This window comes from Bubalus bubalis, chromosome 7 (genome assembly GCF_019923935.1).
Source record: "Bubalus bubalis isolate 160015118507 breed Murrah chromosome 7, NDDB_SH_1, whole genome shotgun sequence".
Classification (NCBI taxonomy): Eukaryota; Metazoa; Chordata; class Mammalia; order Artiodactyla; family Bovidae; genus Bubalus; species Bubalus bubalis.
The window spans coordinates 94856778-94872412 of record NC_059163.1 but is presented as its reverse complement, the minus strand read 5'-3'; the positions used below and the strand labels follow the sequence as shown (position 1 = coordinate 94872412).

At 42.4% G+C, this 15635-nt stretch overlaps 1 protein-coding gene across 1 annotated transcript in view; it reads left to right on the top strand.

Moving 5' to 3' along the window:
• The first annotated feature begins 10861 nt into the window (after window positions 1-10861).
• Window positions 10862-15635, top strand: part of ARHGEF38 (Rho guanine nucleotide exchange factor 38) — a 150507-nt gene continuing 145733 nt past the window's right edge. Inside the window, exon 1 of the mRNA XM_006076385.4 lies at window positions 10862-11246. Coding sequence (XP_006076447.3) covers window positions 11051-11246 — 196 coding nt within the window. The 5' untranslated portion in view covers window positions 10862-11050. The remainder of the gene's footprint in view (window positions 11247-15635) is intronic.

Sequence of the window (15635 nt, the reverse complement as noted above, 5' to 3'; positions counted from 1 at the left end):
CTTAAACCTAAAATTAAACAAAACTAAAATGATAAAATTGTATAAGAACTACCTATGATAAAAGTAATATATGTACTTGGTTAAAAAATTCAAAAGGTATAGAATGGCATTCGGTGGAAAAATTAGAAGGAAAAAAAAGTTTCCTGCTTCATTCCTCAAACCTCTCCCCAAGCCCCATGTATCACCACCCAAAAGTAACCACCTTTAAGAAAGTTTTTTAATTTTTTTGATGGTTAGCACTATAATTATATATATATAAGCACTATGCTTATGTCACTGTTTCTTAATTTACATATTTTATCCAAGGTCTGTTAACCCCAAGCTATGAATGATAATAAATCTAGTTCATTGAAAGTATCTCTCTATTAAAGAATCATTTTCTATTTTCTTTTTGTTTAGCCTCTCAGCAGACTAACTACTGCTTCATTTTGGAAAAACGTGCTTCCAACTTCTATGATGCAATATTCTTCTGCTTTTTTCCCACCTCAATGGCATTTCTGCCTCTTTTGCTGGGTTTCCTTCTTCAAGGCTTGATTTTGATCCTTCTCTTCTGGGTACATTTTCTTCCTAAATGGTCTCATCAATGCATGGTTTTAAATATTGTATATATTATGATGACTTCCAAATTTTAATCTGAAATCTAAATCAGTTCAGTTCAGTTCAGTCGCTCAGTCATGTCTGACTCTTTGCGACCCCATGAATCGCAGCACACCAGGCCTCCCTGTCCATCATCAACTCCTGGAGTTCACCCAAACTCATGTCCATCAAGTCGGTGATGCCATCCAGCCATCTCATCCTCTGTCGTCCCCTTCTCCTCCTGCCCCCAATCCCTCCCAGCATCAGAGTCTTTTCCAATGAGTCAACTCTTTGCATGAGGTGGCCAAAGTATTGGAGTTTCAGCTTTAGCATCAGTCCTTCCAAGGAACACCCAGGACTGATCTCCTTTAGAATGGACTGGTTGGATCTCCTTGCAGTCCAAGGGACTCTCAAGAGTCTTCTTCAACACCACAGTTCAAAAGCATGAATTCTTCAGTGCTCAGCTTTCTTCACAGTCCAACTCTCACATTCATACATGACCACTGGAAAAACCATAGCCTTGACTAGACAGACCTCTGTTGGCAAAGTAACGTCTTGGCTCTTGAATATGCTATCTAGGTTGGTCATAACTTTCCTTCCAAGGAGTAAGCGTCTTTTAATTTCATGGCTGCAGTCACCATCCGCAGTGATTTTTGGAGCCCAGAAAAATAAAGTCTGACACTTTTTCCACTGTTTCCCCATCTATTTCCCATGAAGTGATGGGACCGGATGCCATGATCTTCGTTTTCTGAATGTTGAGCTTTAAGCCAACTTTTTCACTCTCCACTTACACCTTCATCAAGAGGCTTTTTAGTTCCTCTTCACTTTCTGCCATAAGGGTGGTGTCATCTGCATATCTGAGGTTATGGATATTTCTCCCGGCAATCTTGATTCCAGCTTGTGCTTCTTCCAGCCCAACGTTTCTCATGATTTACTCTGCATATAAGTTAAATAAGCAGGGTGACAATATATAGCCTTGATGTACTCCTTTTCCTATTTGGAACCAGTCTGTTGTTTCATGTCCAGTTCTAACTGTTGCTTCCTGACCTGCATATAGGTTCTCAAGAGGCAGGTCAGGTGGTCTGGTATTCCCATCTCTTTCAGAATTTTCCACAGTTTATTGTGATCCACACAGTCAAAGGCTTTGGCATAGTCAATAAAGCAGAAATAGATGTTTTTTCTGGAACTCTCTTGCTTTTTCCATGATCCAGCAGATGTTTGCAATTCGATCTCTGGTTCCTCTGCCTTTTCTAAAACCAGCTTGAACATCTGGAAGTTCATGGTTCACATGTTGCTGAAGCCTGGCTTGGAGAATTCTGAGCATTACTTTACTAGCGTGTGAGATGAGTGCAATTGTGTGGTAGTTTGAGCATTCTTTGGCATTGCCTTTCTTTGGGATTGGGATGAAAACTGACCTTTTCCAGTCCTGTGGCCACTGCTGAGTTTTCCAAATTTGCTGGCATATTGAGTGCAGCACTTTCACAGCATCATCTTCCAGGATTTGAAATAGCTCAACTGGAATTCCATCACCTCCACTAGTTTTGTTAGTAGTGATGCTTTCTAAGGCCCACTTGACTTCACATTCCAGGATGTCTGGCTCTAGGTGAGTGATCACACCATTGTGATTATCTTGGTCGTGAAGATTTTTTTTGTACAGTTCTTCTGTGTATTCTTGCCACCTCTTCTTAATATCTTCTGCTTCTGTTAAGTCCATGCCATTTCTGTCCTTTATTGAGCCCATCTTCCAAATTTATAAATCCAATGTCTACCTGACAGGTCCCTTGAATATCTTACAGACATCTTAACCTTAGTCTATTCCTAAATGGAATTCTTGACAACCCCATCAAACTTCCTCTTCCTCTTGTCCTTCTGTTTGAGCATATAGCACCAATTTCCTCCCAATTAGTCACTCAAAACCTGGAATTCACCCTTCATTTCTCTTCTTACTTTTTCACTGCAATCACATCACATACAAGTTCTGTCAGTTCAACTTTTAAAACGTATTTGAGAAGCCCAGCGCCCTCAGAATCCAGCCATCACTTGTGCGGTCGGGGCCCTGCCCCAAGAATCTCGTGTCTCCAGGTTTTCCAGACCGGCTCTCTCGGAGTCCTACCACCACCGACATGTCCCTTGGATCCCTGCCCTGGTTGTGGGTGCATTTGGGGGCACCCGCAGCGCTGATCCCGGGTCCTCTCCCCCTACCTCAGATTGAGAAGATATTCAAGAAAACCGGCCACCCGTTCATGTGAAACGAGCACCTGGGCTACGTGTTCACCTGCTCATGTAACCTGGGCACCGGGATGCATGGAGGCATGCATGTCAAGTTGGCGCACTTGAGCAAGCATCCCAAGTTCTAGGAGATCCTCACTCGCCTGCGCCTGCAGAAGCGAGGCACAGGTGGTGTGGACACAGCTGCCGTGGGCTCAGTGTTCGACGTGTCCAACGCCGACCGGCTGGGCTCGTAGGAGGTAGAACAGGTGCAGCTAGTGGTGGATGGTGTGAAGCTCATGGTGGAGATGGAGAAGAAGCTGGAGAAGGGCCAGTCCATTGATGACATGATCCCTGCCCAGAAGTAGGCGCACAGCCAGCCTGCCGCCGACTGCTGGAGCCCCAGCCTAAGGGAGGACCCAGCCCACCAGAGGCCCGCCCCTTCATCCTTTGCCCCGCCCCTTCCTCCTGGAGCCCAGCCTATAAACATTTGGTCCACCTGGGTCTCTATCCATCCTTCTAGTTGGAGTTCCAACCAGAGTTCCAACCAATGGGCTCCAGTCTCTGGGTTCTGGCCAATGAAAAACCTCCCTTAAGGTCTCCTCTTCTTTTCCCCAAGCTCCGCCCACCATCGGGAGCTCTGGCTAATAGAGCTCACCTGGAGCTGTTGCTTTTTCTCCACTCAAAGCAACAAATAAAAGCAATGGTGGCCTTAAAAAAAATAAATAAATAAAAAATAAAATGTATTTGAGTCCTTCTCTACCACCCTTACTGTAGTCCAAGCATTTCTTGCCTGAACTCTTGTAATACATTTCTAACTTACACTGATAAGTTCTTTTCCTTTGTCTAATCCAATGTATTTATGATTTTATTCAGAGATGTGATTTTTGTTTTGGAATTAGTTTTACAAACTAAAAGCACTGGGTCTTATAAAGATTTATATATAATTTAATCTATCAGTTCAGTTCAGTTCAGTTCAGTCACTCAGTCATGTCCAACTCTGTGTGGCCCCAAGGACTGCAGCATGCCATGCTTCCCTGTCCATCACCAACTCCTGGACCTTACTCAAACTCATGTCCATTGAGTCGGTGATGCCATCCAACCATCTCATCCTCTGTAGTCCCTTTCTCCTCTTTCCTTCAATCTTTCCCATCATCAGGGTCTTTTCTAGTGAGTCAGTTTTTTGCATCAGGTGGCCAAAGTACTGGAGCTTCAGCTTCAGCATCAGTCCTTCCAATGAATATTCAGGACTGATTTCCTTTAGGATAGAGAGACTATATCACTGGTAATGTCACACAGAAGAAATGGAGTAGCCTTTATGATCAACAAGAGTCCAAAATGCAGTACTTGATCTCAGTTCATTTCAAAGGTAAGCCATTCAACATCACAGTAATACAAGTTTATGCCCCTACCAGAGATGCCGAAGAATCTGAAGTTGATCAGATCTATGAAGAGCTAGAAGACCTCATAAGACTAACACCAAAAAAAGATGGTCTATTCATCATTGGGGATTGGAATGCAAAAGTAGGAAGTCAAGAGATACCTGGAGTAACAGATAAGTGTGGCCTTGGAGAACAAAATGAAGGAGGGCAAAGGCTAACTGAATTCTGCCAAGAAAATGCACCAGTCATAGCAAATACCTTTATTCAACAACACAAGAGATGACTTTACACATGGACATCACCAAATGGTCAATACCAAAATCAAATTGGTATTCTTTGTAGTCAAAGATGGAGAAGCTGTATATAGTCAGCAAAAACAAGACCTGGAGCTGACTGTGGCTCAGATCATCAACTTCTCATAGTGAAAATTTAGGTTTATACTAAAGAAAGTGGGGAAAACCACTAAGCCAGCCAGGTATGACTTAAATGAAATCACCTATGAATATGCAGTGGAGGCAATGAATAGATTCAAGGGATTGGAACTTGTAAACAGTATGCCTGAAGAACTATGGATGAAAGTCTGTTATACTGTAAAGGAGGCAGTGAACAAAGCCATCCCAAAGAAAAAGAAAAGCAAGAAGGCAAGTGGTTATCTGAGGAGGTCTTACAAATAGCTAAAGAAAGAAGAGAAGCTAAAAGCAAGGGAGAAAGGTAAAGGAATATACAAATACGCGCAGATTTCCAAAGAACAGTACAGGGAGACAAGGACTTCTTCAATGAACAGTGTATAAAACTAGAAGGAAACAACAGAAGGGGAAAGACTACAGATCTCTTCAGGAAAATTGGAGATATTAAGGAGACATTTCACCCAAAGATGCGCTAAATAAAGATTAGAAATGGTAAAGACCTAGTAGACGTTGAAGAGATCAAGAAGAGTAAGAAAGAATACACAGAAGAATTGTACAAGAAAGATCTAAATGAACCAGATTACTATGAAATGGTGTGGTCAGCCACCCACAGCAAGACATTCCAGAGAGCGAAGTCAAGTGGCTCTTAGGAAGCACTTCTGTTAATAAAGCTAATGGATGCAATGGAATTCTAGTAGAACTATTCAAAACCCTAAAGGATGATGCCATCAAGGTGTTGCATTCAAAATGTCAGCAAATCTGGAAGACCGAGCAATGGCCACAGGACTGGAAAAGGTCAGTCCTCATCCTAATTCCCTAGAAGGGTAGTACTAAAGAATGTGCTAACCATCAGACAATTGCATGCATCTCTCATGCTAGTAAGGTCATGCTTAAAATCTTGCATGCTAGGCTTCCTAGGTGGTGCTAGTGATAAAAAACCTCCCTGCCAATGCAGGAGATGTAAGAGACATGGAATCAATTCCTGGATTGGTAAGATTCCCTGGAGTAGGAAATGGCAACCCACTCCAGTATTCTTGTCTGGAGAATCGCATGGACAGAGGAACCTGTTGGGCTATAGTTCATAGCGTCACAAAGTATCAGACACTACTGAAGCGACCTTGCAAGCATGCAGGCCTAAGCATTATGTGAATAAAGAACTTCCAGATGTCCAAGCTGGGTTTAGAAAAGGAAGAGGAACCAGAGATCAAATTGCCAACATTTGCTGGATCATAGAGAAAGCTAGGGAACTCCAGAAAAACATCTACCTCTGTTTCATCTACTATGCCAAAGCTTTCAACTGTGAGGATCATAATAAAAACTGTGGAAAGTTCTTAAAGAGATGAGAATACCATCTGCGGATGGTGACTGCCACCATGAAATCAGATGTTTACTTCTTGGCAGGAAAACTGTGACAAACATAGACAGTGCGTTGAAAAGCGGAGACATTACTCTGCTGACAAAGGTCCATGTAGTCAAGGCTATGGTCTTCCCAGTGGTCATATATGGTTGTGAGAACTGGACCATAAAGAAGACAGAATGCCAAAGAATTGATGCCTTTGAACTGTGGTGCTGGAGATGACTCCTGAGAGTCCCTTGGACAGAAAGGAGATCAAACCAGTCAATCTTAAGGGAAGTCAACCCTGAATACTCATTGGAATGACTGATGCTGAAGCAGAAGCTCCAGTATTTTGGTCATCTGATGCAAACAGCTGACTCATTGGAAGAGTCCCTGATGCTGGGAAAGATTGAGGGCAGAAGGAGTAGAGGGAGTCAGAGGAGATGGCTGGAGGGCATCACTGATGAAATGGACATGAACTTGGGCAAACTTAGGGAGACGGTGAGGCAAGGGAGGTCTGGTATGCTGCAGTCAATGGGGTTTCAAAGAGTCAGACACAGCTGGGCAACTGAACAACAACAACAATGTCACAAAGTTGATCTATGTCATGAAGCTCTTTTAGCTGAAACTAGAACTGGGTCCTGGATTCACTGTAGAGTGCTTTTTAAAATAATGAGCCATGAACTGCATGTTCTTTACTCCTAATAAAATTAAGAGAATTAATATCAATATTTTATTAAGTAGTATAAAAACCTTGTATGGAAATATTTTGTACCTCTTTCATAAAATATAAAGCAGACAAATTAGAAGCCTTGCTCCTTCAGTCTCATTCATTTTCTAGCAAAACATTCCAGTGGCAAAACACTCAAAATCTCTTTAATCTAGCCATTCTTACAGGCAGAAAAACTAAACCATGTTTTTTTATGTTGGTGATTCTAAACACACTGGCTTAAACCATGTCAAAAAGATAAGCAAGAGAACAGTGATTCATTTTATTTCAAGGACTCTCTGTTGAATCCCTTAGAAATGTATTGAAAAGAACTCCAACTAACAATATCTTTAGGATGGAGGTTCCTTTTTATTCTCATAACAAGAAGTGTAAAGGTGGATGGCCACTAATATTCATTCAGTAGCTCAATGTAACCAGAGACCATGGTTCTCTGGTCTTTCCTTATGGACACAGGGTGGCTGTAACTTCATGCATTGCACCCGGAATCAAGTTTGGATGAAGGGGGAAGGTTGAAGCCAGCTGTAGAGAAGAAATGCTTTCCCAGAATCAACTCCTTGTCCCCACATCCTACCAGAGGTCTCATTTGCCAGGACTAAGATTACACAGCCACCTGTAAGGGGCTAGGATTACATGGCCACCTGTACATGGCCAAGGAGTACATCAAGGCTGTATATTGTCACCATGTTTATTTAACTTCTATGCAGAGTACATCATGAGAAATGCCCAGCTGGATGAAGCACAAGCTGGAATCAAGATTGCCGGGAGAAATATCAATCACCTCAGATATGCAGATGACACCACCCTTATGGCAGAAAGTGAAGAGGAGCTAAAGAGCCTCTTGATGAAAGTGAAAGAGGAGAGTGAAAAAGTTGGCTTAAAGCTCAACATTCAAAAAACTAAGATCATGGCATCCAGTCCTATTACTTCATGGCATATAGATGGGGAAACAATGGAAACAATGACAGACTTTATTTTCTTGGGCTCCAAAATCACTGCAGATGGTGACTGCAGCCACAAAATTAAAAGACGCTTGCTTCTTGGAAGAAAAGGTATGACCAACCTAGACAGCAACTAGAAAATGGACACAAAATTACCATTATAATTGGCCAAGCCTAATGTCACCTGGAACAAAGTAAGGGTCTGTTGACAAGGAATAGCATGCAGTGGGAGGTGGTAGGAATGAACATTGAGAAAGCTACTAACAAGGTCTGCCCCATTCGTTGATTGATTAAAAGATGGTTTTGAAAGAATTTATCTATTATTTTTAAAGTTGACATAGAAACTGTTATGAATAAATTGCAAAATATATTTACTACTGAATTCATAGTGTGTGTGTTAGTCACTCAGTTGTGTCTGACTCTTTGTGACTCCATGGACTGTAGCCTGCCAGGCTCCTCTGTCCATAAAATCCTCCAGGCAAGAATACTGGAGTGGGTTGCCATTTCCTCCTCCATGGGATCTTCCAGATCCAGGGATCAAACCTAGGTCTCCTGAATTGCAGGAAGATATTTTTTTACTGAGTCACCAGGCAATTCATGGTAGCTATTCAATTCAGTTCAGTCACTCAGTCATGTCCAACTCTTTGCAACCCCATGAATCGCAGCACACCAGGCCTCCCTGTCCATCACCAACTCCCAGAGTTCACTCAAACTCGTGTTCATTGAGTCAGTGATGCCATCCAGCCATCTCATCCTCTGTCATCCCCTTTTCCTCCTGCCCCCAATCCCTCCCAGCATCAGGATCTTTTCCAATGAGTCAACTCTTTGCATGAGGTGGCCAAAGTATTGGAGTTTCAGCTTCAGCATCAGTCCTTCCAATGAACACCCAGGACTGGTTTCCTTTGGGATGTACTGGTTGGATCTCCTTGCAGTCCAAGGGACTCTCAAGAATCTTCTCCAACACCACAGTTCAAAAGCATCAATTCTTCAGCGCTCAGCCTTCTTCACAGTCCGACTCTCACCTCCATACATGACCACAGGAAAAACCATAGCCTTGACTAGACGGACCTTTGTGGGCAAAGTAATGTCTCTGCTTTTGAATATGCTATCTAGGTTGGTCATCACTTTCCTTTCAAGGAGTAAGCGTCTTTTAATTTCATGGCTGCAGTCACCATCTGCTGTGATTTTGGAGCCCAAAAAAATATATTATGTATCTTCTCAACTGGTGAAATTTCAAAATATAATAAAGTTACCACAGCCAGTTCTGCTATTCTTGCTTTGAAAACATAAATTTGTTCCAACAAAAGTGATATATTAGGGAACTCTTTGAGCATAACACAATTTCACATTTGCTTATGCGTGATTTCATCTACTTGAAACTTTAGGTGAATGCAGAAAACCATATCCAGATGCCCTGAGCCATGGGGGTGTACACAAAACTCATGCATGAACACCCCTCAAGATTACCAGGCCCTTCAGTTCAGGACCTGCAGTACTAGCCACACCCATCCACATCTGGTGATGTACATTTCCATCTGACTTTAAATACCACTACTTTCATCATTTCCTCATGACTTACAGCTGTAACCCTTCTACTACCCACTTCCACAAGCAATGTTTAGTGCTGTTTCAATATGAAGTGCCGCGTTTATTGTAGTATTTATCTATTTCTTAACCATTTATCACAAGTAAAACTGTGCTACCATTTTTTTTTCCAGTTTTTTTTATCTTTTTTTAGTTGATCACTGACAAAGTTTCTGAGTGTTTTAACCCTAACCACGTATTTCTCGTAAGTCCTGTGGTTCCAATTGCACAATTTTGCAGTAGCACTTATATCTAACAGCATATGTCTGTCAGTAACCAGGTAAATAAACACAACATACATTACACATATATGTATATATAATAGTAGAAAACAACTGAGGCATTTTTAATGTGAATTAAAAAAAAAAAAAGATTATTTCACCTCTTAGCAGTGAATGTGCCTTGAGAAGCATTTATTAAATGTATTTGGGAGGGCTTGTTAAAAAGACTATCAATTATATTAAATACAAGCCATTCAATATGCCAAGCTATATATAGATGTCTCTATAGTGGGTGAAGATTTGTCATTTATCTTTTAAGGTAATTATGCAAATTGTATTCAGCCCACACACTCGGAGTTGGAAATATTTTTTTTTCTCTTTTTCTTCGTTTTAAAATCTTGTCTAACAAGAATTAACCACGATTCAAAATGGGCAGCACAAAGCTAGATTTTGGCGGTCCCTTTACAACAAAAAAGGAACCTATTTTTCTCCTTCAGGTCTCTCTTTTCTTTAACGAGGGCATACAAAACACTCTGCACATTCCCAGAGCTTCTGAGAACTTCCCCCTTGAGAAATCTCAGAAAATACAAGGAAAAACAACTTCAAAAAAATTAATGAAAGGCCCATCACTATTTGCCTCTCTACCCTCCCTCTTCCCCAGGCCTTTCCAATTTCTAAGTGACTTTTCTCACTTTCAAACCCTTCCCCTCCTCTCATTTTCCCAAGGTCAGCTGCTTTTCTCCAGCACTCCATCTGCGAAAGGGAGGGAAAAGATCCTTCGGACATCACACATAGGCACAGTGCTGATTTTCCCCAGGACCAGGGCGTAGGAGGATGGGCCTGGGCTGTGAAAGGACTTATTTCAACCTAGGGCAGCAAGTGGAGAGCAAGATATTGAAAAGGCTCCAGGTCTTTCCCACAATGCTAAGTGCCTGACCCCTGGCCAGTGTCAACACTTGTTTTCTCAGGATTGTGGATCAGGGTTTGGCACGTATGTTTTTAGCAAACAATCTGTGAGTGCTCAGTGTTCAAAGGCAGAAGCATGACTTGGAGTGAGCACAGTAATCCTTTCAAAAAAGAAAAAAATCTGTCTCCAATGTTGTGATGTAAACGCAAATTCTCACGGCCCCACACAAGCTCCACAGTCACATGTGGGTGACTCTAGCTGAAAGTCACATAGGAGCTCAATCTGCCTCCAGGCAGCAGAAACAGCTCCGTGTCCCAGCGCACCTGTCCACACCCAGAGGCGCACACTAAACCCATAAGCCGCAGGTTACACAGGCGTGCTTCCCCTCCTCCCGCCTCACCTTGTTCCCTTTCCCCACCCCCCGCACCCCCAGCCCTCGCCCCACACAATGGGATTTTTGTTTGCTTCAGCAGCATGTGACGGCGGAGTCCCTGCTTTGCCTAGCTTGGTGTGGCAGGTCTCTCGGGTAACAGGTGGCAGCTTCCCCTGTCGGATTCTAGGTATAAAAAAGAATGACCTCATAGGGGTGGAGCCCCGGGACTCCGTGGAGGTGGCAGTCACAGACAGGTCACCCTGGAGAGAAGCCGGTTGGTTGGAAGGAGGCAGTTAAACTCCTCAGGCTGGGGTTGTAACCTTCACCCCGGAGGCTCTTTAGCAGCCAGCGATTGCCCGCCGGCCTCTCAAGGTGGTCTCAGCCTCCGATGGAGCCCAAAGAAGCTCCCGGGAAAGAAAACATGGGCACCAAGAAAAAGAATCTGCCCTTCCTGAGGCCCAGGCTCTACATGCTGGAGAGAAGGAAGACTGACACTGTGGTTGAGAGCAGTATTCCTGGGGACCACTCTGGTACCTTGAGGAGGAGCCAGTCTGACAGGAGCGAGTACAACCAGAAATTACAAGGTAACCTACAAGAAACCAGTGGGCCGGGGGTTACCGCACTCCCAGCTCTTTGCTTCCTACTCTTCCATTTACAAAGAAAACATTCAAGGCAGAGGAGAAGAGCAAATATTACCTTCCTCTATAAGAAGGAAAGTAAGAAAATAAGAAAAATGAAGGAAATGTAATTCATAAATTATAGTACAAATTTATTATGTCCTTCCAGAGTTAAAGAGCCAATTCTAAAGTATTCTTAACACTATCATGTCTTTTTTGTCTTTTTTTTTCCTGCCACCTTCCCTTACCTTGCTTCTCCCTCCTCCACCCAATTTAAGAAGCGGGAAGCACTAAAAAGCAAATGATTTAGAACCCTACACAAGATAGTTTATCTCAACAGATAGGTGTGAGATGTCACACCAGGAGATCTATCCAGGTAATTGTAGTGAACTGTGATTGTGGTTATCTTAAATAGGGGCATGAAAGTACAACCACATCTGTGAAAAATAAGGAATGTTCGAGTCATTGGAGAGTACAACAGGATTTCTTGAAAAATCACATAGATGTTCATTCCTTTAGAGTAAATCAAGTAACATCCAAATATGGTAAGAGATGCTTAACATGCTTAGACTGAATGACTTTTGAGGAAATAACTTCAGTTTATTTTGTGATGGTCATAAGATAATCTGGCACAGTTATTATAACACGTCCTGTTTTAGGTCCTGAATTGCTCTTCCTTCCCATGCACCCTCTCTTTTCTTTTCTCGTGAAGGTCATTTGTTCTAGTCAACTTCATTTTGATGTGGATATCATGCAACATTTTAATCAGATACCTATTATGTGATCCCTGGAACTGGTCTCTCCCTCTTTGAGGCACACTGTGTCTAAGGGCTCATTATCCCACCATGAGCTGTCATTCTGGACTGAAAAACTACCATGAAACTAGAAAGACCAATGGGACAAGCTTGTATTTAGAAGGTCCCTTTCATAAAAAAATGTGCTTGGATTTAGTGATGCAAATTAAATTAAATAAGTTAAATGCATGTAAATTAAATATTTAAGATTCCTGCTATGAGTTGATACTTTTAAAAAAATATAGCTCAGGATTAAAATGCAAAGTTGAGTCTTATAACTAAAGAATTTTTTTAATAGGAAAGGGGTATTGTTTGAACTTTGAAATAATTTATTCTCAAGGCTATGGATAAATTGGAAAGCATGCAAAATTTTTTTTCATAGAAAAAATTTTATTTATTTATTTTTGGGGGGACATTTTTGCACTCCCATAATTTTGAAGCTAATCCAAGATATGATAATATCAAATATATCAATATCTGTATTGGCAATATCTATAGATATTTCTGCATGTACTTGTAAGTATAAGAAGGTTAAGACAAAAACCGTAACCACAATATGATAATCGTACCCTAAACTCTCCAATAATTCCTTAGTATCATCAAAGATCCAGTCAGATTAAAAAACAAAGACAGCTCATAAATGTAATAAAATTTTAAAATAGTGTTTGTTTAAATTAGGATCCCAGTAAGTTCTGCACAGTGAGATGGGTTACTTTTAACTCTCTTTTTAACATATAGGGTTCCTTTTCTTCTCTCTCCTTGCAATTTGTTGAAAAAATCTGGTGGTTTACCTCAAACTGCTTCGCAGTCAGGGCTTTGCTAGTTGCATCCATTCCCCCAGTGTTGCAGACAAGCTCCACCGTGGTCTGCTCTTCTGTCAGTTGGTGGTCAGATCTAGTGTTGATCAGATTCAGGTTTGATTTTCCTGGCAAGACTACTTCATGGGAGCACCATGCTTTTTCACCTGGAGGCTTATGATATCTAGTTCTCTTCTCCTTCTCTGATCTTAGCAACTGATATCTAGATCTGTTCAGGCATGGCTGATTCCAGCCAGGAACCAGGAAACACAGCATCTTGAAGAGGTTCCCAAGAACCAGACTGCCATTTCTCCAAGGAGACTGTTTCCTTTCGATGAAAGTCACTCAGTCGTGTCCAACTCTTTGCGACCCCATGAACTGTACAGTCCATGGAATTCTCCAGGCCAGAATACTGGAGTAGGTAACCTTTCCCTTCTCCAGGGGATCTTCCCAACTCAGGGATCAAACCCAGGTCTCCCACATTGCAGGCGGATTCTTTACCAACTGAGCTATCAGGGAAGCCCAAAATATCTATTGATTTCAATGGGGAATGGTATTTGGAGAACATGATCTGGGTGCTAGGAGTGTTCCTTACACAAGACGTTGTTTTTGCCAAAGGTGAACAACAAGTTAAAACCCATGCTTTAGGTACACACTCAGCCTTTGGAGCCCAAGAAATCACTGGCCACCAGCACTTACTTCTGCTTGAACAGATCTAGATGTGAGAGGAGCTGTTTGCCTGAGGGGAAAGAAAGTTACCCTCCCCAGTGGAGCTGGGCAAAACTGTGGGCAGTTGCCTCAGGGGTCTTGATTCTCCACAAGAGAACATCAAAAGGCCCTGGGAAGGGGGTGATCCCACACTCCCATTCCAGCCTGGGAGAGGCTTGTTGCACATGGCCACAGGCAGGAGCCTGGGAAGCACAGAAATGAAGCCCAAGGAGGGAATCTGGGGATGGATTCTCTCCCCTTCTTTGCTGGAGCAGTGTGCGTGCATGCATGCTCAGTCATGTTTGACTGTTTTTGACCCCATGAACTGTAGCCCACATCTGTTCGTGGGATTCTTCAGGCAATAATAGTGGAGTGGGTTGTCATTTCCTTCTCCAGGGGACCTTCCCATCCCAGGGATCAAACCCGCATCTCTTGTGTCTCCTGTATGAGCTTTCATAAGCTACCTGAGCCACACTGAGCCACTGGGGAAGCCTTACTGGGGCAGACAGGGCTGCTTTTCTTCCCCAGTAAAGAATGAAAGTGCTAAAGTCATACACATTCTGTTTCCAATCCTGGCACTTCAGTTTACTACCTATAAGACTGAGTAAATCACTGAAAATTTCTGAGTTTCAATTTCTTCGTCTATGAAAGTAAGAAAATTACACTTACCACATAGTGTTATTGGGAGAATGAAATTAGATAATTACATGAAACATCTAGAATATTGGTTGATACACTGTGATTCATAAACAGCAGTTATTTTCAATTTTAGAAATGATGGGTACCACAATGATAGAACAAGACTTGCCCTTTATTAACCCACATTTTCTAGTCTACTAGTCTATTTCAGGCTTCCTTTGTGGCTCAGCTGGTAAAGAATCTGCCTGCAATGTGGGAGACCTGGGTTCAATCCCTGGGTTGTGAAGATCCCCTGGAGAAGGGAACGGCTATCCACTCCAGTACTCTGGCCTGGAGAATTCCATGGACTGTATAGTCCATGGGGTCACAAAGAGTCAGACACGACTGAGTGACTTTCATTTTCAACCTGTTTCAACTCTTTTCTGTCTTTTGAGAAAGAGACAAATAAGAAATTCAGGAAAAACCCACTTCTTTGTCTCTAATAATGTTTCTTCTTTGTGAGATTCACTAATTCAGTATTTTTTTGATCCTGAGTTTCCATTAGCAGAATAAAAACAGAAAATATTTTTTGCTTTCACTTCCTAAACTTAGCTAAAAGAAAGAAAAGTCTGTGGCCACAGAGTACAGTGGATATTTATTGGTTATTCTGCAGAAGACTTCAGGCTTCTCATGTTTGCCACTGGAGTTGTGGTTTTTCTATGCTCTGTTGGATCCTGTCTTGGAAGGAAAGACTCAGGAGTTAATCTGTGGTCCTAGACCTGTCAGAGTACAGAGGAGCACATTAGAGCTGGTACAGATGGGCTGGCCTCCTGATAAGGAAAATTTTTAAAGATGCAATTCAATAAAATCCATGGCTGATCTCTAAAACCTAATAGCACTTTTAGTATGATTCTTCTATAATTGCTTTGGCAACAATAGAGGGCATCTCTCATTGTTGTTGGAAGCAGTCAGTTCTGTGGTTTGCACTCTGGTCTGTGCTTTCCCCACTGTCACACAGATGAGTCCTAAGTCACCTTGTGTGTGTGCGTGCCCAGTTGTGTCTGACTCTTGCAACCCCATGGACTGTAGCCCGCCAGGCTCCTCTGTCCATGGGCTTTCCCAGGCAAGAATACTGGAGTGAGTTGCCATTTCCTATTCCAAGGGATCTTCCCAACCCAGGGATTGAACCAGCATCTTGTGCCCCCTGCCTTGGTGGGCAGACTGTTTTCCACTAGGGCTACCTGTGAAGCCCTAAGTCACGCCAAGAAACTGTTTATTATTGCAATGCCAAGAGTTTTTCTTCTGCCTACCTTGGAACTGATAGCTCCCTGGGAGGCATTGAACAAAGACCTGAGCTGGTTAGAGCCCACAGATGGCCAGAGCCATCATGAGGTCACAGTGGTTTTCCAGTAGTGGCAAGCAGCCTCAAATTATTGATT